The sequence below is a fragment of the Nothobranchius furzeri genome, chromosome 13, assembly GCF_043380555.1.
Source record: "Nothobranchius furzeri strain GRZ-AD chromosome 13, NfurGRZ-RIMD1, whole genome shotgun sequence".
NCBI classification, from domain to species: Eukaryota; Metazoa; Chordata; class Actinopteri; order Cyprinodontiformes; family Nothobranchiidae; genus Nothobranchius; species Nothobranchius furzeri.
In genome coordinates this window covers 45220658-45241987 of record NC_091753.1, presented here as the reverse complement: position 1 = coordinate 45241987, position 21330 = coordinate 45220658, and the positions used below count along the sequence as shown (strand labels likewise).

At 45.5% G+C, this 21330-nt stretch overlaps 2 protein-coding genes across 3 annotated transcripts in view; one reads left to right on the top strand and one right to left on the bottom strand.

The window, feature by feature from the left end:
- LOC107380177 (rho GTPase-activating protein 42) overlaps positions 1–21330 on the top strand; it is a 185969-nt gene that overhangs the window by 52784 nt on the left and 111855 nt on the right. The gene's annotated exons all lie outside the window — the stretch shown is intronic.
- On the bottom strand, positions 4490–5416 carry LOC139062393 (histone-lysine N-methyltransferase set-1-like). The gene is made up of 3 exons (XM_070543207.1): positions 5315–5416; positions 4910–5102; positions 4490–4672 (listed from the first exon to the last, which is right to left on the bottom strand). Exons 1-3 carry the CDS (start codon positions 5347–5349, stop codon positions 4490–4492), a joined length of 411 nt encoding a protein of 136 aa, XP_070399308.1. The 5' UTR covers positions 5350–5416.

The following is a 21330-nucleotide window of genomic DNA, read 5'->3' as shown; positions in this document are numbered from 1 at the left end:
AACCGAATCAGCCCGACCGGTTCTGTTGGATTTGGGCCGTGAATTATGTTAATTGAGTGGGTTGCCACGTGGCGCGCTTTGCTCGCTCGCACAGCAACAGAGAGAGAGAGAGAGAGAGAGAGAGAGAGAGAGAGAGAGAGAGAGAGAGAGAGAGAATTGAATCTTTGACCCAATAATCGTAATCGAATCGGGAGTGAAGATTCACACCTCTACTATTAATGCAGTGCTGCTAATGTCGGACCCTGTCTGGCTGAGTAATACACAGGACGTGTGTGTCTCCGCGATTATAAACGAAGTTCCATTATTAGTAACTTTAGTTCAAAACTTGTATCATCTAAAGCGTGAATATTGCATGGTGTAGGTCATTGGTTCCCAGCCTTTTCTGACTCATGACCCACTAAGCCGTTTTCTCATACCACGAGTACTTGCTTAGTTAAATGTGTTGGCAATTCCCCAAAAGTAGAATGTAAAACTGATTAATAAATAAAAATTGTTTCATTAAATATCCTTAATACTGAACCACATCTAACTTCTCAGGTTAATTATCTAACAATCCTCATACAGGGTCCAAAAAAAAAACTCCATGTGGAACATTTCTGGAGCTCTACATCTGGATCCGTACCACAGCCAGTGAATATACTTTAATTAAAAATAAACCTTTCAAGTGTTCTGATTCATTCTTCAAACAAAGCAACACAAAAATCCTCATAAAATGAATAACGATGAAGATATTTAAATAAAATACAAGCCAAATGTGATGACAACACAAAATTATAGTTTGAATTCAAGTGAAAAATGTAAAAGACATAACATTTTTTCTTACTTTCCTAATTCATTTAATCACTTTCCTTGTTTTGCATTTTCTCGTAGAAGTCAAGTTTTGCTTCATTAAGGATAACTGAAGGTAAAATGATGGTTTGCTACTTTTCTTGTTGACATATTTAGATAAGTTGGAGGTTTATTCTTTCTCTCGGATTGAGCGATGCTCTGATCTACGAGTCTGGAGTTGTTAGAGGTCAGACCCGCAGTGCACACCGGCGCACAGGTGAGGGGAGCTAAACAACCTGGAGCATTAATAGGAGAAACTGCTGCAGATGGACATTTGTTCAAACTAAAATCACTAGGCATGTCCGAAATTTTGGAAGTCTGTGTGTTCATTGTGTGTTTAAAAAACAGAATTTAATGAGCAATTAACAGATACGCCTTTACTGTCACCAGAATTATTTACTGAGGATGTTTTCCCAGTTCCAACATCACACTCCCGGAACCCAAATTAGGCCTGTATAACCAACATTACCGGATCTGAATCCACGTGCTCTGGGCTGCAGCAGCCTCTAGTCCAAAACTGAAGCAGCTTGAAAAAATTCATGCAGTCACAGTTGGCCTAAATAGATAATTGATAATATGATCAACCATGTATTACTGTACATACGATTTTTCCATATTCATCAAGCATAACGCACCCCAGCCCAATGTATTTTTTTTTTTTTTTAACCAGGGCAAGTGTTGCCATCTGGGTAATGAAAAATGTGTTTTTCCGCATACCCCATGTAATGCTCTCATGGACAACTGGTTGGGAATTACTTGGGGTAGATTATACAGTACATGCGCACCTGAATGCCAATCAAAATCTATCTCATGAGTCTGTACTTTAAAAATAGGTGTGTTATTGAAGCTCAAATTTACCTTTGGGCATCGGTCTGGAGAAGAACTGCATGTGTCCACATTGGTAGCCTGACACACCATTTCTATGGGCATCTACAATGAGAAGTAGAACAATGAATAAAAGTCTATGATGGTTTACCAAACATGCTATTAATACAGTCCTGCTAATGTCTGACCCTGTCTGGCTGAGTAATACACAGGACGTGTGTGTCTCCGCGATTATGATACGTTCCTTTCTTTGGAACTTCTTAATTCAAAACTCGTACCACCTAAAACATGAATCTTGCATGATGTAGATTACACAGTACATGTGTACCTGAATTCTAATTAGTATCTATCTCATGAGTGTGTATTGTAAAAATAGGTGTGTTATTGAAGCTCAAATTTACCTTTGGGCATCGGTCTGGAGAAGAACTGCATGTGTCCACATTGGTAGCCTGACACACCATTTCTATGGGCATCTACAGCGAGAAGTAGAACAATGAATAAAAGTCTATGATGGTTTACCAAACATGCTATTTATTAGAGCTGAGGAAGATAATCAAATAATCGATGCATCGGGATGCGGACATAAATGATTCTGCGTCGTAGAAGAGTACGCCATAATCGATTATAATGGAATGTAGTTTTGTTTTTTAACAGCGGCACTAGCGCAGCATCCAAATCGGTCAGTGAGTGTCCTCCACATTTCCGCCTTAATGTGGTACTGCAGGGCTGAGCGCTAGAGTTGTAACCTGAGACCGAACCAGAACCGAATCAGCCCGACCGGTTCTGTTGGATTTGGGCCGTGAATTATGTTAATTGAGTGGGTTGCCACGTGGCGCGCTTTGCTCGCTCGCACAGCAACAGAGAGAGAGAGAGAGAGAGAGAGAGAGAGAGAGAGAGAGAGAGAGAGAGAGAGAGAGAGAGAGAGAGAGAGAGAATTGAATCTTTGACCCAATAATCGTAATCGAATCGGGAGTGAAGATTCACACCTCTACTATTAATGCAGTGCTGCTAATGTCGGACCCTGTCTGGCTGAGTAATACACAGGACGTGTGTGTCTCCGCGATTATAAACGAAGTTCCATTATTAGTAACTTTAGTTCAAAACTTGTATCATCTAAAGCGTGAATCTTGCATGGTGTAGGTCATTGGTTCCCAGCCTTTTCTGACTCATGACCCACTAAGCCGTTTTCTCATACCACGAGTACTTGCTTAGTTAAATGTGTTGGCAATTCCCCAAAAGTAGAATGTAAAACTGATTAATAAATAAAAATTGTTTCATTAAATATCCTTAATACTGAACCACATCTAACTTCTCAGGTTAATTATCTAACAATCCTCATACAGGGTCCAAAAAAAAAACTCCATGTGGAACATTTCTGGAGCTCTACATCTGGATCCGTACCACAGCCAGTGAATATACTTTAATTAAAAATAAACCTTTCAAGTGTTCTGATTCATTCTTCAAACAAAGCAACACAAAAATCCTCATAAAATGAATAACGATGAAGATATTTAAATAAAATACAAGCCAAATGTGATGACAACACAAAATTATAGTTTGAATTCAAGTGAAAAATGTAAAAGACATAACATTTTTTCTTACTTTCCTAATTCATTTAATCACTTTCCTTGTTTTGCATTTTCTCGTAGAAGTCAAGTTTTGCTTCATTAAGGATAACTGAAGGTAAAATGATGGTTTGCTACTTTTCTTGTTGACATATTTAGATAAGTTGGAGGTTTATTCTTTCTCTCGGATTGAGCGATGCTCTGATCTACGAGTCTGGAGTTGTTAGAGGTCAGACCCGCAGTGCACACCGGCGCACAGGTGAGGGGAGCTAAACAACCTGGAGCATTAATAGGAGAAACTGCTGCAGATGGACATTTGTTCAAACTAAAATCACTAGGCATGTCCGAAATTTTGGAAGTCTGTGTGTTCATTGTGTGTTTAAAAAACAGAATTTAATGAGCAATTAACAGATACGCCTTTACTGTCACCAGAAATATTTACTGAGGATGTTTTCCCAGTTCCAACATCACACTCCCGGAACCCAAATTAGGCCTGTATAACCAACATTACCGGATCTGAATCCACGTGCTCTGGGCTGCAGCAGCCTCTAGTCCAAAACTGAAGCAGCTTGAAAAAATTCATGCAGTCACAGTTGGCCTAAATAGATAATTGATAATATGATCAACCATGTATTACTGTACATACGATTTTTCCATATTCATCAAGCATAACGCACCCCAGCCCAATGTATTTTTTATTTTTTTTAACCAGGGCAAGTGTTGCCATCTGGGTAATGAAAAATGTGTTTTTCCGCATACCCCATGTAATGCTCTCATGGACAACTGGTTGGGAATTACTTGGGGTAGATTATACAGTACATGCGCACCTGAATGCCAATCAAAATCTATCTCATGAGTCTGTACTTTAAAAATAGGTGTGTTGTTGAAGCTCAAATTTACCTTTGGACATCTGTCTTGAGAGAAATAGCCATTTCTAGCCATCCTCAGAGATCTCCGGTGATCTCTGAGGATGGCTACAGCTACTAGCTGAAAGATGTAAGATGAATAAATAATTTTTACTAAACTGTGTAAGAAAATAACTAAAACATGGATTACTAAGAGCTCTGTGTTATGTGGTGTCTGAATCCATACATGTCAGTAAATTGTGTTAATGTATGGTGTTGTTTTCCACTTATAACTTTAGAATATTGATGCAGAGGAACTTGATGAAAATAAAACTAAGCCGTTATCATTCCGTTTGATAATCTATGTCAGGATGACTTTATAAGTCAAATGTGTTGTTTTATAAGGCTATCTGGTCTTGTCATGTGTCATGTGATCTGGCCTGATTTCTGTTCACAAGATGAAATCAGAGCATCCCTAAAATCAATATCACAGGTGTGTACTCTGAAAATTAGTGAGTCATTGAAGCTCAAATTTACCTTTGGACATCTGTCTGAAGAGGAACGGCATGCGTCCACATTGGCAGCTTGACACGACATCTTTTTAGGTTTCTACAATGAGAAGAATAACACTAAATGACAGTCTTTCATTCTTTTAAACTTATTTCATAACTTGTACCTGTTAAAGCATGAATCTTACATAGTGTCATTACAAAACCTGTGTATTGAATACCTATCAACATCTATCTCATGAGTTCATGAGTCGGACCTGTGTGTCTGCTCATTTGAAAATTTTACATGACCTTTTCTGTACCTAAATAAAAGTGTTCCCATCATTTTTCCAAATACCTTGCTTCTCCATGGCCATGCACTATCACCATAATTATATGTGATTTCTTCCCCTGGACCAATATCCTTGTGAGCAAATAAACAGAGGTGGGGTCTTCCATCCACTCTGGTAACTTTCATTTTACTGTTAGGGTTCTCATCTTCGTCATTTACCAGCCTGCCAAGAGATCCATCCTCCTGGGCAGCATCAACACTAAAATATCAAGTACACAACAACAGTTATATTGTCTTGGGTAAAACATATAAAAAAATATTTTTCCAACAATTCAAGTTATTTATTGAACATTAAACATTTCATTTATTTTCTGGCCCTACTGTACGATTGAAATACTTTTCCAGTTGAAGCAGCATCGTTTGTTTAGAACATACACAATTTAGAAAAAACACCTAGAAGCAGTTGCATACCATAATAGCTGTCCATTGAACAGGAAATCAAACATGAAAACCTTGAGTGCATCATGATACACTTTCAGTCGATTTTCTTGTTCCTTTTTAGTTATGACTTGTCCTCTGTACTCAAAAAGGAAATCGCCTTTTTGAAATGGCCGGCAACTGAACACACCCCGACCTAAAAGCAGACATGGACAAAAGAGGACTGTTATAAATTTTAAAAATTGTGGATCTGTTACATTGAAATTATTTCAAATCAGTTTATTAGATGCTTATATGGATGATCTGATCACATTTAATTACTTGTGACACTAGTCACAAGAAAAAGTCTACCCATTAACGAAGGATATTGATAAGAAATGTTAATATGAACATAATTTAAAAGTAAATCTTAAATTTTGAAAGTTTATCTCAGCTGTTTGCTTGAATACTTCAATAAACCACTGCTAAGGGCAAATACTGTTCTGACTCTTTGATTCAGCAGAAATAAGACACTATTATGAAATTATCTCATGTGTTTCTCCTCCAGTGTCCTTAAATCTTCCAGTGCCCAGACCAATACATTGGGCTTTATTTTAAATGAGTCAGACTGTAGCAAACTGGTGGCCATTTCTTAGCAGAAAAAGTATTTACGAGTATGTTACGAATATTAAGTTTTAACGGGGTTAAATGCTGGTGGTGTTTACTTTGAACTCAACTCCAAAGCCATCACAAAAAAAAAAAACCACGACAAGACTAGGGAAATATCTATCAAAGGTAAATCTGCTAATGTCCTTGACAGAAAATTGTGTTATTTTGTGGTGCTTTTGTTCAATTTTGTGAAATTAAAGCTCAAAAGCACTGCAAATTTAAAGCAACAGTCCCCCTACTCACTGTGAGCGCCGCTGCTGCCTCGTTGCCTGCACGCAGCCTGCCGTCTCTGACTGCGATTGGTCAAATGACGACATGTGACTAACACCTTAGAACAAAGATTGAAACCTGACAGAAGACCCCCCCTGAAAACAAAACTCTTAGGATTGACACCAGTCACGTGAATGCCACATTTGGCTTCAAAAAGGGTGATTTTTGCCAAAAAGCTACAAGTTTGAAGGTATGACGCAAACACACAGTTGTATCTAAAAATTATAATGTTGTAATTGGCCTGTGTTTGATATAGTGCCTTTCTAGAGTCCTAGAACTCCCCAAGCGACAGTAAAACACTATCAGTCATCCACCAATACACACCTACATTCACACAGTGGTCCCAGCTGCCCTAGGGTGGGCTGACGGAGGTGATCACCCTCCAACCACCACCAGCAGGCAAAGCGGGTTAAGTGTCTTGCCCAAGGTCCAAACAGCAGCATTCTCTGCCGGGAGCGATCCTACAACCCTTTAATTTCTGGACAACCCGCTCTACCGCCTGTGCTATTGCTGCACAACAGCAAAAATGTTAAAACGTGCAGCTAAATATAGATACAATTAAGAATCTGGTCAATAAAATAAATTACAATAAATACAACAGATTCTATTTTGAGTAACTTTTGATTATTTGGGATGAAAAAGATTTATTTTCATGATCCCAGAACACTGAATATGATCCATGTTCCTAAAGTTCAGTTTACAAAGTATCTGTATATTATAGTTGGGCAACTCACCTTTAAATGAATCAATATATTTTACTTCAAAGCCTTCCTTATCTTCACCTACGGAGCAATAATAATAAGCATCTTGTTTGGGGTTTCGTTTAGATCTCTGTGGCCTTGTTGCTGCCATTCCCTGCAAAGATCAGATTTTAATAACTACCAGCAGCACATTACATCACACACTTAACAGGAAAATTAGACAAATGCATTCATACAGAATAACCTAAATTATTTATATATCTTTGAAAGTATATTAAATTTCGATAGTCAAAGCCTTATTATCCAATGTGCATCATGGGCACAGACAGGGCCTCACACCCAGTAGGAGCCTCCATGATGCTTCAGAAATGAGAAAAAAAAATTCTACTAAAAACATTTCCTACAAGCAATTTTATTGTTCGTCATTAGCTATATGTATAATTAATGCTCTGTAAGTCCTGCCACCAAGAGAAATAAAATGATAAAACAGTGTTTTATCATCCTATGTTTTAAAAACACAGTTGTTCCGGTCCACTCATACGTATCTCCCCTCACAGGGTTCGAAGGAGCTTCAGTGCTGTTCGGCGCTCTGCTGCGTGTCTCCCATATATGGCCTTACTTCCGGTGCATTACGTACTACATTAGCGGGTGCGGTTTTAATCTAAAATGACTAAAAATTACAGCTAAAAGTAAATTTGGATAATTAATGTAACCTCAAAACAGCAAACACACGTGATTAAAGAGTACTTGCATCATTTCACGATTTTTATTCACATGAACACTTTCAACAAACCTTTCAACTCCACCGAACACTCAAAGTAAGCAAACATGTCATGGGTTCTAAAACTGCAGGTTACATCACGCTATGGCCAATACTCACCGAATTAGAAACAAAAGAATATCAAACTTATGTCTGCTAATCACATGCTTGTTTAGCAACTAGCTAACAGTCGCATACCAGATGACTCAGTTTGTCTGAATGTAGTTAACTAACCTAAAACAGTTTATGTAGATAAACATTTTGTGTCAAGCTTTTGTAGGGTTCTTACCTGATCCTGTGCATCGGCAACAAGATGAAATAGTCCATTAACACGTGATAGCTAGTTTACGGCTGTGGAGAGCTCTTCTTCTGCTTGAGGTTGCACAAAGGTTGGCAACCAGCGTAGAAGCACGCTACCGCCCCTACAGGTCAGGAGTGTACAACGTTGGTAAAATCAGGAAGAAATGAATCAGTAATAAAAAAGTCCGTATTTTGCAAGTTATTTTAAGATTTAAAAACATTTTATCTTATTATTTACAACTTAATAAAGGTAATATGTTTGTATTAAACATTTTTTATTTAAAACTCAAACTGAGTACCACCACTTTGTGTTACTTTTCTGCTAATTTTGGCAAACTGTCTTACTTAAATATGTGTAGATTCTTAGTCATACAGAGGATGATAGTCTTGAAGGGTTTGTTTTAAACCTATCCTTTCCTGGCAGTTGTAGCAGACAGAATGGTCGATCTAGGACCCATAACATGCCAGAGCAATTTTGTTCTATGGCAAGAGGGATGTAGGGTATATTCCTCTTGTTGCACAGTAGCTTTAATTATGCTTTTGGCATGTTAGACCACATTTGCTTACACATCCGAGTGGACAGGCTGGGGATAAAAGAATCATACAACACAAACGAGGAAAGAGAGAGGGGGTGGGCAGTGTAGGGACTACAGTGTACAACAAATATGCAAGACAAAACAGTGGGGTTGTCATGATAAAAAATCTACAATTTTAAGTGGAACATGAACTGTAAAGAGGTTATTGTCCTTATTTGTAGTAGCATGTACTTCTGCACGTGTGTGTGTGAGTGTGTCTATATATAATATGGTTATATGTGTTTATGTGTCATGAACTCCTCCTCTTAACCTCCTCTGCGGGCCTGGCTGGCACTGCACTCCAGTTCCCAGCATCCCTGTCACCGACGCTTCCCGGTGACGTCATCCCGCTGAGCCTATTTAAGGACCTGTCACAGCTGAGCCGGCACTCAGTCATCATCTCACAATAGATGCCAACCCATTCTAAAACGACTAAGCCTAATCTGACAACTCTAAAGACCATCCGGGAAGAGAACTTCCCACGCTGTAATCAGTCACGACCAAATACCAGTCTCTCCGCGCCTGGGTCTCAAAGCCACACTCCATCTCAGCCGATCGTACCTGACAAGATGACTGAGTCTCGAGTAGACCCAGCGGAGATCGCACAGCTGCGAGCAGACGTTGCACAGCTGCTCAGCCGTGTAGAATGCCAGGAGGCGGAAAACGCCCATCTTCGAATAGAGAACAACCAGCTTCGTGCTGTTACTGATCGCCAAGCATCCAAACTAGATTCTGTCACCGAACTGGTCGTCCAACTCTCCTCGGCACTCCAACGTCAGGCATCTGCCACTCCTAACACTGTGGAGCCATATCCAAGTCTCCCCGACAAATGGGATGGGATTAAAGGATCCCCGGAGGGCATGTTGGCCATCCTGTCAATGACTTTCGAGTGTCAGCCGGCACGCTACCCGGCTTCCTGCTTTCGCGTTGCCCTGTTAACCTCCCTGCTGACGGGGAGAGCCGGTGAATGGGCGGCTGCTCTGTACAACCAGAAGTCTCCCGTGTGCAATGATTATGAAACCTTTGTGAAGGAACTGAAGAAGGCATTTGTGCATCCCAGCAGCGAGGTCGCAGACGAGACACGCCTGCTCCAGCTTCGGCAGGGCTCTCAGACCGTGGCCGAGTATACGTCACGCTTCCGGACCACCGCTGCCCGTCTGACCTGGGGTGATGCCGTGGTGAAGGCTGTGTACTTGGAGGGATTGTCACCTCGCATCCGGGAGGGCATGATCGGACACGAGGCCCCGACCTCCCTGGACCATGCTGTGGACCTGGCTCTCCAGCTGGATCGCTGCCTTCTCACCAGACCAGGAGCGAGGGCGGTTCCCATACAACCCAGAACGTTCACCCGCCGTCAGGAGAACCAACCCACGGAGGAACCCATGCAACTGGGTCATTTGCCCCCCGAGGAACGGGCGCAACGTTTTCGGAAGGGACGATGCGCCTATTGTGGGGATCTGGGCCATCCCCGGGCAACATGCCCCATACACCCGGGAAACGGTTCCTCCGGGTCGGTGTAGGAGCGGTCTCACCCGGAGCCTCCATTCATGCAGCTCCTCATCACACCACCCTCCCGGTCTCCTTCCAGCTGAGCCAAGGACCGGTCCCCCTGGTGGCTCTCCTCGACACCGGAGCTGCAGAAAGCTTTATTGACCAGGGGTTGGTCAACCGGCTCAAGATTCCACTCACTCTCCTCGATCACCCCGTTCCCGTCACTTCAGTGGACAGTCGCCCTCTCATGCCATATCCTATCACGCACCGAACCCAGAACCTCCAGATGACCATCGGAGAACACGTAGAGACCCTTCATTTCTTGGTCATTCACGCCCCCACTACTCCTCTCATTCTGGGTCATTCCTGGTTTTGCCTCCACGACACTCACATCTCCTGGTCCACCAGTAAAGTCATGGCGTGGGGTGTTAACTGTCGCCTTCATCATCCGTCTCCAGGATCACAGCCTAGGGAGACACCACCCAAGGATGTGGATTTAACACTCCTTCCAGGATCACAGCCTAGGGAGACAACACCCAGGGATGTGGATTTTAACACTCCTTCCACCCCAATACCACGATCTGGCTCGGGTCTTTGCAAAGGAGCCTACCACCAAGCTGCCTCCTCATCGCCCCTACGATTTGGAGATCAGGCTTCAGCCCGGAACCACCCCGCCTCGGGGTCGGCTGTTGTCGCTCTCCCCGGCAGAGACCCAGGCGATGGACGCTTATATCAACAAGGCTCTCCGGAAGGGGTTTATCCGACATTCCACGTCTCCTGGGGCGGCAGGGTTCTTCTTTGTGAAGAAGAAGGAGGGTGACCTCCGGCCCTGTATAGACTATCGTGGGTTGAATAAAATCACCATCAGGGACCGCCATCTTCTTCCTTTAATGAGCACGGCTTTGGACGCCACCGCCCAAGCCACACTGTTTACCAAGCTGGACCTCCGCAGTGCGTACAACCTCATCCGCATAAAGGAGGGAGAGGAGTGGAAAACCGCTTTTATTACACCCACTGGACATTATGAGTACCTGGTCATGCCCTTCGGACTCTGCAACAGCCCTGCCGTCTTTCAGCGTTTCATCACTGATGTCCTCCGTGACATGCTGGGTCGTTGGGTTTTTGTTTATTTAGACGACATCCTCATCTACTCCAGCACGGCCGAGGAACACACCCAGCATGTTCGAGCCGTTCTGTCATGCCTCCTGGAGCACGACTTATTCTGTAAACTGGAGAAGTGTGCCTTTCACCAGGAGTCCACCTCGTTTCTGGGATTCATCATCTCCTCCCAGGGCCTGCGCATGGACCCACAGAAGGTTCAGGTGGTCGCGCAGTGGCCACTACCAAAGACCCTGAAGCAGCTGCAGAGTTTCTTGGGGTTCTGCAACTTCTACCGCCGGTTTATCCGCAATTTCAGCGCCCTGGCGTCACCATTAACTTCCCTGACTAAAACAACCAATCAGCCTCGCCCTTTCCGTCTCTCCCCGGAGGCCGTTGCTGCCTTCCATGAGCTGGTCCGCCGCTTTGTAAGCGAGCCCATCCTCCTCCACCCGGACCTAACACGGCCTTTCGTTGTGGAGGTGGACGCCTCTGAGACGGGCGCGGGAGCCGTACTGTCACAACGTGGCGAGGACTCCAAACTCCATCCCTGCGCATTCTTTTCCCGGAAGTTCTCTCCTACTCAGCAGAACTATGGGGTCGGGGACCGGGAATTGTTGGCGATAAAGTGGGCCCTGGAGGAGTGGCAAGAGTGGCTCCTGGGTACCCCCACTCCTTTTCTAATCTGGACTGATCATCAGAACCTCATCCATATTCAGACCGCTCGCCAACTCAACCCTCGTCAGGCCCGGTGGGCCCCCTTTTCGAACCTTATAACTTTCACATCGCCTACCGCCCCGGCTCAAAGAACCTCAAGGCGGACGCCCTTTCCCGTCAACACACCCAGGATCCAAGGCCTCCTGAAACGATGTCCATCCTCCCGACCGAACGGTTCTTGGCCGCCCTGCAATGGCCTCTGGAAGCCTCCATCCGGGCGGCTCTCCCGGCTGACCCGGCACCCCCAGAGACGCCTCCTAACCGCCTTTACGTTCCGGCCGGGTGTCGACAGGAGGCCTTGAGGTGGGGGCATAGTTCACGGCTCGTGGGACACCAAGGCCAGGCTCGTACCCTCCAGTTCCTCCGCCGGGCCCTGTGGTGGCCCTCTATGAGAAAGGACGTGCATGAATACACCGCTGCATGCGACACTTGCGCCCGGTCTAAGTCCTCCACCCAACCTGGAGCCGGGGAATTGCATCCGCTCCCTGTGCCCAAAAGGCCGTGGTCGCACATAGGTGTGGACTTTGTCACGGGGCACCCCGCTGCCGACCACCTGGACACCATCCTCATCATCACCGACCGCTTTTCGAAAGCTGTGCACTTAGTGGCTATGGCAGGGCTCCCCACGGCTAAGAAAACAGCGGAGCTCCTCCTCGATCATGTGGTGAGGCTCCACGGATTTCCCCAGGACGTGGTGTCTGACAGAGGACCCCAATTCATCTCACGTTTCTGGAAGGCTTTCTGTCGGTTGGTGGGCGCTTCCGCCAGTGTCGTCAGGCTATCATCCCCAGACTAATGGTCAGACGGAGAGAGCAAACCAGCAGCTCGGGCGTTACTTACGCTGCTTCGCCTCGTCTCAACCGTCCACCTGGCCTCGTTACCTCCTGTGGGCGGAGCTCTCTCACAACCTCCAGACGTCCTCCGCCACGGGTCTATCACCCTTCGAGACCTGCTACGGATACCAGCCCCCTCTTTTCGACCATCAGGTGCCGAAGGTGGAGGTTCCGGCGGCTCAGGATATGGTCCGCCGCTGCCGTCTCGCTTGGATCAGGGCTCGCGCCGCCATCACCAGGGCTAATACGGAGTACTCCCGACAACATCGTCGCCGCCACCGGCCCGGCCCTGTGTTCCAGCCAGGTGACCGGGTTTGGCTCTCTACCGCTAACCTCCGGTTGCCGGCTGGTTCCAGGAAGCTGTCGCCCCACTTTTTGGGACCCTTCCCAGTCCAAGATGTCCTCGGTCCGGTCGCTTACCAGCTGCGCCTCCCTTCCACTCTTAAGGTGCACCCGGTATTCCACGTCTCACAGCTCAAGCCGGTGGTGTCGTCTCCCCTCCATCCGCCTCCGGCCCGGGTGCCGACGCCCTGAGATGTCGATGGGGACCCCGTTTACACCGTCTGCAAGATTCTGGACGCCCGCCGCCGGGGCTGTGGATGGCAGTATTTGGTGGACTGGCAGGGTTACGGTCCGGAGGAGCGTAGCTGGGAGCCTGCCCGCTCGTTTCTGGATCCTTCCCTGTTGGCTGATTTCTGGTCTCATCGCCCTGGGCCTTCTGGAGCCGTCCCTCGTGGGGGGGGGGTCCTGTCATGAACTCCTCCTCTTAACCTCCTCTGCCGGCCTGGCTGGCACTGCACTCCAGTTCCCAGCATGCTTGTCACCTACGCTTCCCGGTGACGTCATCCCGCTGAGCCTAAGGACCTGTCACAGCTGAGCCGGCACTCAGTCATCATCTCACGATAGACGCCAACCCATTCTAAAACGACTAAGCCTAATCTGCCAACTCTAAAGACCATCCGGGAAGAGAACTTCCCACGCTGTAATCAGTCACGACCAAATACCAGTCTCTCCGCGCCTGGGTCTCAAAGCCACACTCCAGCTCAGCCGATTGTACCTGACATTATGTGGTTACCTATGTGTGCAAGTCTAAACTGTGTGTTTGAAAGTGGATTTGTCACCAAGAGTGTTGTTTTGCTTACTTTATAAAATGTTGTCTATGTGACGAGGGAAGGGCTGCCCACATCAGGCTGGGTCCCACTAGTGTCTGGGTGCGGGGCCAGGCACGTCCCTGCAGCTGATAGCCACCAGCGAATGGGCACCAATAGGCCAGCCCACAGGGAAGATCTGAGCTCAGGGTAGAAGGGGGACCATCCAGATGATGTCAGGGCACCATCCCCCAGCCAAAGGGAACCCATAAGGGGCCACTAAGCTAAGAGCCCCCAGCCCAGCACACTGACACCCCCACTGATACAGACAAAGCCAGATCAAGACAACCCCATGCCCCAAAGGTCCACCCCAACATACCATGTGGGACAGCCAGCATAGGCGACCAAGCCACCATGGTCCTGGCCCCCAGCAGGGTGAGCAAAAACCCCTCAGCCACGCCCCCCAACCCATAGGAGTGGTGAGGGTGGTTGTTGGAGAGGGTACCCTTGGCTGCAACATTAGGGGACTAAGCAGAGGTGGGCCCTCCCCATTCAGGGAGCAGACCCCAAGGCAGCAGGCAGACCAAGGCGCCTGAGACCCCAAGCCAACAGCCAGCTGTCCACTATGCCACAGCATGGGCCAGGGCTTCCAGATCATATCCCAAACTGTAGGCACCCATCCATGCAACAGCTCCAAAGCCCTACATGCTGCTCCAGATCCCATACCCCACCAGATTTACAGATGATAGAGGGCAAAAGCTGCGGGCTGAGATCTCAGCCATCATCACTCACACAAAGGTAGATCAATGTTTTGTGTGTGTGTGTCTGGTTATGTAGTTTGGTGTGTGGCGATGCCCTGGGGCACACTGACAGAGGTGAGGCTGTGGAGCAGAGGCACCATCAGTCCCTCTAACCACCACCAGCAGGCATGGTGGGTTAAGTTTCTTGCTGAAGGACACAACAACAGAACTCTTTTGTCCAGGATATCCTTGTACTTGGCTATATTCATTGTTTCCTTGATAGCAACCAGGTTTCTTGGCCCTGCAGCTGAAAAACACCCCACTGCATGATGATGCCACTGCCATGCTTCACTGTGGGACTATACACTAGCTGTAAGGAAGGAGGCCTAGGACTAGTGAGTGTGAGAGTCACTGTTCAGGGTGAAAAATTCAACATCCATATGTACATCAAAGTTAAGGTCCCAACAGATGAGGTGCTCACCGAATATTTCAGACAATGGCAAACAGAGGAGGAGGAGGCATTGGAAGTGCAACCATGGGAGAAAAAAAACCTTTCATAGGATTTACCATACAGATAACTGAAGTGGCTGATTCCAAGAAATCTTAGTAATGGGTAAAAGAGCTGGTCGGAAGGGCAGTACAGAGACAGTCATCATGGCTGCACAGGAACAGGTCCTGAATACCATTCTATTGACAGTCACAAACATTGCTCAACAGAATTAGCCAGCAAACTTGTTCTGATTGAGTACCTGTCAATACAGGGAGTCTTTGTACATCTCAAGGTGTTGATAGTTCTAGTTAAAACAGCCCATAAATAACACATCTGATGTGGTGAGATGCATGAAGAAAAGAAACAATTTTTATCAACCACCTTATAAAAATCACGAGGAAAAAATATCAATTGAAAAATTGGGGAAATGAAAAAATAGATTAAACAGTGTTTCCCCTAGGAATGTTTCCAGCTGTGGCGTGGGGGGTGGGGGGGGGTGTGGGGGGGGGGGGGGGGGGGGGGCATGGGGAGAAATTGTGACACGTCTCTAAATAAAGTAAAATTTCCTAGTGCAGTGTGGAGACAACCAATAGAAGCACTGATTTGATCTCATTTCAGGGAAAAATAGAACAGATTAGATGCACCTAATAAATAAAATTACTAACAAACTCAGGAATCTGTTTCTTTACTTCATTGTTCTGGTGCTGAAAATATCACTAATGCAGATCAAAGGACATACACAGATGAATGCACCTCTTATTTATTATTTGGAAACTACATTTACTGCAGCTGGCAGAGATTTTTTCTATTGATACACGGAATTTACAGAATCATTTTCAATTTTAATAGGGGAAGACTTCAGGAGGGAGCGGTAAAATACAGGGGGTCCCCAGCAAAAACAAGAAACTTTACAAGTCTGACGAAACCCACTGGTTTTCCATCAGGCAGTCACGGGGCAGCTCCAATGACCCAGTGGCTGTGCTGGGTCAATGTTATCGAGCTTAGTACGGCTCGGCCGTGAACGAGCCGAGGCAACGTCGTGCTCTGCTTAAGAAAAAGTGTTATTTTCCCGCTTCAGAAGAAGCATCCAACATGTTTTTACTCTTTCTCCGAGACATGTCACGTTGCTAAGTTGTTAGCGCTGCGTGCTAACGCGTCAAAAGTGCAGCGTAGCCTGCTGGAGGTTTTAAGGGTTCAGATGAAAACACCCGATCTCTCAGGCTGCTCACACATCGATCTTACGTTGTCGCTGTTGCGCTCACATCGTAATACAGTATTAGATGCGGTTAAAGTCAAACATGAAAAAATAAATAAATGTTACATGGATAAGTGAACCTTAGCCTGGTGGGGGGAGGAACACCTGGCCTAATAAGCACTGGAGGAAACCCTGTCAAGATCGTCAACACTCATTTATCTTAATGCTATTGAAACATGTAAACCAAAAAGCATTATATCCACTGCTACCTTTCTAATTTTAAACTCAGTAACTTATGCTGTAACTTCACTTTGCCCTGCCTGCTCCTCCTTACTGCCTGCTGGCTGTGATCACAAGCGACAACATAGTAGTTCCCGCTGCTTCTTCGGGAAACAGCGCAAAAAAAAAAAACTTGGGATCTTGTAGGCGTGGCGGTGGGATTTCAGCCGTGGCGGGCTGCCACGGCTACGCTTATGTAAGGGAAACCCTGTTAAAATATGTGAATTTGGTGCCCAAGGCGAGAGTGCCCATTTGCACTGAGGGGGATGTTAAAAATGTTCAGAACCAAAATTTGTACAATTTGTTTAATTTTATTGTATATTTCTTTTATTTCTGCATTTGCAGATGAGCTTCCACCAGGTCCTGGGCTCTCAGCGGCATCAGGCTGTCTCATTATAGTTCTACATTCTACAGAAAAATTTAACAATGTGCTGCCAGTTTACCACTGCTTGTGCAGGGATATAATTGTAGTGTATTTCATCAAAAATGACAAGAATGGAACTTTTAACTTACAGGCCAAATCGTTCATACAGGTCAATCTGACACCGTGAAGCCAATATGAAGAAATGATCTTGAACCAATATTCTTAACACATCCTGTGTGCGTCATGAGCCCTCACGGCTGCAAGATGCTGGACTTCTTATCATCTAATCTCTGAATAAAGTATATCTTCCCTGACATAAATTACTTCAAAACGTCATACAATCGTATTTTGTTGAATGAACAATGTGTTTAAATCCAAAGTGTTTGATTAATGTGTCCTATACTTTACATTGTGGGTTAAAATAAATATTTTTTTCCTGTAATGAATTATTTCAGATCTTAAACTACACCAGATCAGTAATTGTTGAAGTAATAATTAATCTATAAGTATGAACACAGTGATATCATAATATTATTAATGTTAAACATTTACACTTCACATAACTGTTAGAACATTTTCACTTCACACTAAGAGTTAACCTCTAAGTATCTGAGTGAGGGAGTGATTCTCTGAGATCTTTGGTAACGCCCTTTACACTTGTCAAATTCTGATTTGTCTAAATTTGTCAACAACAATTAATAAAAACAGAGATCCGTTCCTGATAATAATAATAATAATCCATCATACTTATATAGCGCTTTTTAGGATACTCAAAGATGCTTTCACGCACTCACATTTACACACTGCCAATGATGGTAAACTACTATGTAGCCACAGCCACCCTGGGGTGGCTTGACAAAGGTGAGGCTTCGATTTGGCACCGTCCACCCCTCTGACCACCACCAACACAGGCAAGTTGGGTGAAGTGTCGTGCCCAAGGACACATCAGCAGAATACCCCTGTCGGGAACTGGAATCAAGCCTGCTACCCTCCGATCATGAGGAAACTTGCTCTACCTCCTGAGCTACTGCTGCCCCAGAACTGATCTAGTCAGTTCTTCACCAGCTCCCTATAATTAGGCCAACCGGGTGAGTAGTACATTTGGAACCATTCTCTCTTTTGACCCAAAGGTCACAGTTGCTCTGCAATGCTTGTAGTGATATCAGACACTACAACACACATTTGTGGAATGCCTAATTTGCAAACCCTGGCATTATCTATTGCTATTAATATTAGAATGTAACTGATAATTAATTGATCATTAAATCACTTTAGATAGAATCTTCATGGTAGATAACACATGGCAATGATTAGGGGGATTTGCTTCTGGTCGGTAACAAGATGACGCCTTTGCTTGGCTTAGCCACGGTCACCGGCCACTTTTTCAAACTTTTCTCCACTAACCTCCTCTTTTCCACCTTGCTCCTGTCTGCGATCCTCTTCGGTAGTGTCCCTGCTACCATCTCCTATGATCGCCAGACTCTTTTATCCTTCCGTTCGTTCACGATCACCCAAGATGCACTGAGGATGTACCTCCCTGTTTGTTTATTTGAGTGGCGCACTGGCCAAACAACGATCCCGACCTGCGCGCCTCCAGCGATGTTTATCCGGTCCCGGGAAAACGTCGGAGGAAATGAGGTAAATGAGCAGGAATCCAGGTGAGTATAAGACTTCTCTTAAAGCGTGGTTCATCTAGTAAACATCGGCGTGATCTTCTAGCTTCTCTTCCTGTAATTGGCGACTTGAGCGCCACTTCCGCGTTCCCGCCAGGCTGCAATGCGGCGCAGGTTCTCCGTCCAAGTTTTTTAAGGTCAGTTTATCTTCATTCCTCAGTGGTTTCTCCTCCTGTTCCCTCCATAAGTGGTTTTTATAAACACCGTGGATCTAACCCTGCTAATTTACATCCACTAACTCCAGCTGTTTCTGTAGTTTTTGATTCCTCCACCTCACTCAGCATGGCTCTATTATATACCCGCTCTGTTAACAATAAGTCCTTCTCAATGATCTAATTCTCTCTAAAAACCTGGATTTTCTGTTTCTGACTGAAGTTTGGCAGCAAACATCTGATTAGTCTGGCCTGACTGAAATCTGCCCGAGTGGTTATTTTTTTCTTAGTGTGCCCCGGGGTTCTGGTCATGGTGGAGGCCTAGCTGTTGTTTTCAGAGACCATCTTCCATGTAGCTCCACAACCTCTGGTCACTTTGCTTCCTTTGAACTGCAGCTGATTAAAGTCGGGCGTAAGGACCCGTTCTGCTGTGCTGTGGTCTATCGTCCACCTGGTCCAAACAATTCTTTCCTTCAGGAGTTTAGTGACTTTCTATCCTCCACTGTGAAGCTGTCCAGACTGGTGATTGTTGGTGACTTTAACATCCACGTTGATGATCCCTCTGATCACTTTGCCATGAATTTCTCCAGACTTATGGACTCCTTCAGCTTTACCCAGCATGTTTCTGGCCCCACACACACACCAGGGGACACACTCTGGACCTTGTTTTTAACCTGAGTCTAAATGCTGACAGTGTTTGTCCTGAGGATGTTTATATTTCAGATCACCATTGCATTTTCTTTAACTTGCCTGTTTCTGCGTCCCCACCTCCTGCTCGCCGTATGGTTAGTTCTCGTTTTCTTAATTAGAGCAAAGCTAGAGATTTTTCTGCTGCTTTTGATCCACCCTGTTCTTCTGATAACGACCCAGCCTCCTTAACTTCTCAGTTTAACGAGCACTGCCTCTCCATTCTGGACAACATCTGTCCTGTCGGAACCGGATCAGTTCCTGCAGTGAACCCTACTCCCTGGTTTAATGACAGCCTTCGCAGCCTGAAGCACCAATGCAGAAAAATTGAGCATTTGTGGAAGAAACCCCATCTCCACGTACATCTGCTGCACCTAAAGGGTCTTCTGACATCCTTTAACTCTGCAGTCAGAGACGCGAGGATTTCCTATTTCTCCAATCTGGTGTCCCAGAGCAAAGGGAACCCCAAGGTGCTGTTTAACACCATCAGCAGCATTGTCTCTCCTGCCTCTCCTACAGCCTCCATCCACTCTGTTGCAGACTATGAAAACTTTCTGTCTTTCTTTGTGGACAAAGTCAATAAGGTCAGATCAAGCATCTCTCCCTCAGCTTTATTTCTGCCTCTCCTGACTCCAACCTGATCTGTCATCCTAGATAGCTTTGCTCCTGTTTCCTTGCCTAAGTTAACCAAACTAGTTAACTCTATGAAGACCTCTGCATGCCCCCTCCACATCTTACCCTCATCTTTGTTTAAAAGTGCTTTTCAGTCCATCGGTCCCAGCGTGCTCTCTAATAATTAATGCTTCTCTGGTTTCTGGTCAGGTCCCTTCTTACTTTAAAAATGCTGTAATCAACCCGCTTCTTAAAAAGCTGAGTCTTGACCGCTCTCTCCATAGCAGCTTCAGGCCCATCTCTAAACTTCCATTCATCTCCAAGATCTTGGAGAAGGTTGTGGCTAAACAGATCACAACTGCTCTTGATGAACATAACATCTATGATAGCTTCCAGTCAGGTTTTCGTAGAGCTCATTCTACTGAAACAGCTCTTCTTAGTGTCTCTAATGACCTTCTGACTCAGTGATGCAGGGGACTGTTCTGTTCTGGTCCTGCTGGACCTGACTGCAGCCTTTGACACTGTGACCATCACCTGCTACTGGAGAGGCTTAGAGACTGGAAAGGCCTATCAGAATCTGCTCTGGAGTGGTTCTCCTTTTATCTTTCTGAGTGCTCCTTTTCTGTGGCCGTCTCCAAGTTTAGATCCTCCACCACCTCCCTTACCCATGGTGTCCCACAAGGTTCTGTGCTGGGGCCTCTGCTCTTCCTCCTCTGTCTGCTTCCTCTTCAGCACATCCTGAGCTCCTTCAAAGGAATCTCCTACCATCTTTCTGCAGATGACATCCAACTGTACATCTCCTTTAAACCTCATGAGATGTCTAAGCTGCAGCTGTTACACGCCTGCTTAGACTCTATCAAAACCTGGATGGCTGGGAGCTTTCTACAGCTGAATGAAGATAAGATTGAGATCCTCATCTGTGTGACAAGCTGGTTCCCAAAGTCAGAGACTCTCTTGGTCAGCTTGCTTCTCACACCAAACCTTCGGTCAGGAATCTTGGCATGACCTTTGACCAAGCTCTCACCCTGGATTCTCATGTCAGTTCTCTTGTTTGCTCTTCCTTCTTCCATCTCAGGAGCATTGCTAAGCTGAGTCTCATTCTGTCCCATTCTGAACTTGAGACAGTTATCCACACCTTCATCTCCTCATGCTTAGATGACTGTAACTCTTTTCACATGTCTGATCAAAACCTCCCTGAACCGTCTACAGGTGGTTCAGAATGCCTGTACTCGGCTTCTGACCAAGTCCTCCAAACACACCTGCATCACCCCGTTTCTCCTCCGCTTCACTGGTTGCCAGTCAACTTCAGGGTTCATTTCAAGATCCTGGTTCTGGTCTGTAGGGCCTTACAAGGACAAGCACCATCATACATTGGT

Excerpts from the sequence above, each read along its gene's own strand:
- LOC139062393 (XM_070543207.1), bottom strand. The coding sequence starts at position 5,349 with ATGTTTGATTTCCTGTTCAATGGACAGCTATTATG. Across the intron at positions 5,103-5,314 it reads TTCAATGGACAGCTATTATG|TGTTGATGCTGCCCAGGAGG; the intron begins GTATGCAACTGC and ends TTGATATTTTAG. Across the intron at positions 4,673-4,909 it reads CATGGCCATGGAGAAGCAAG|AAACCTAAAAAGATGTCGTG; the intron begins GTATTTGGAAAA and ends TTCTCATTGTAG.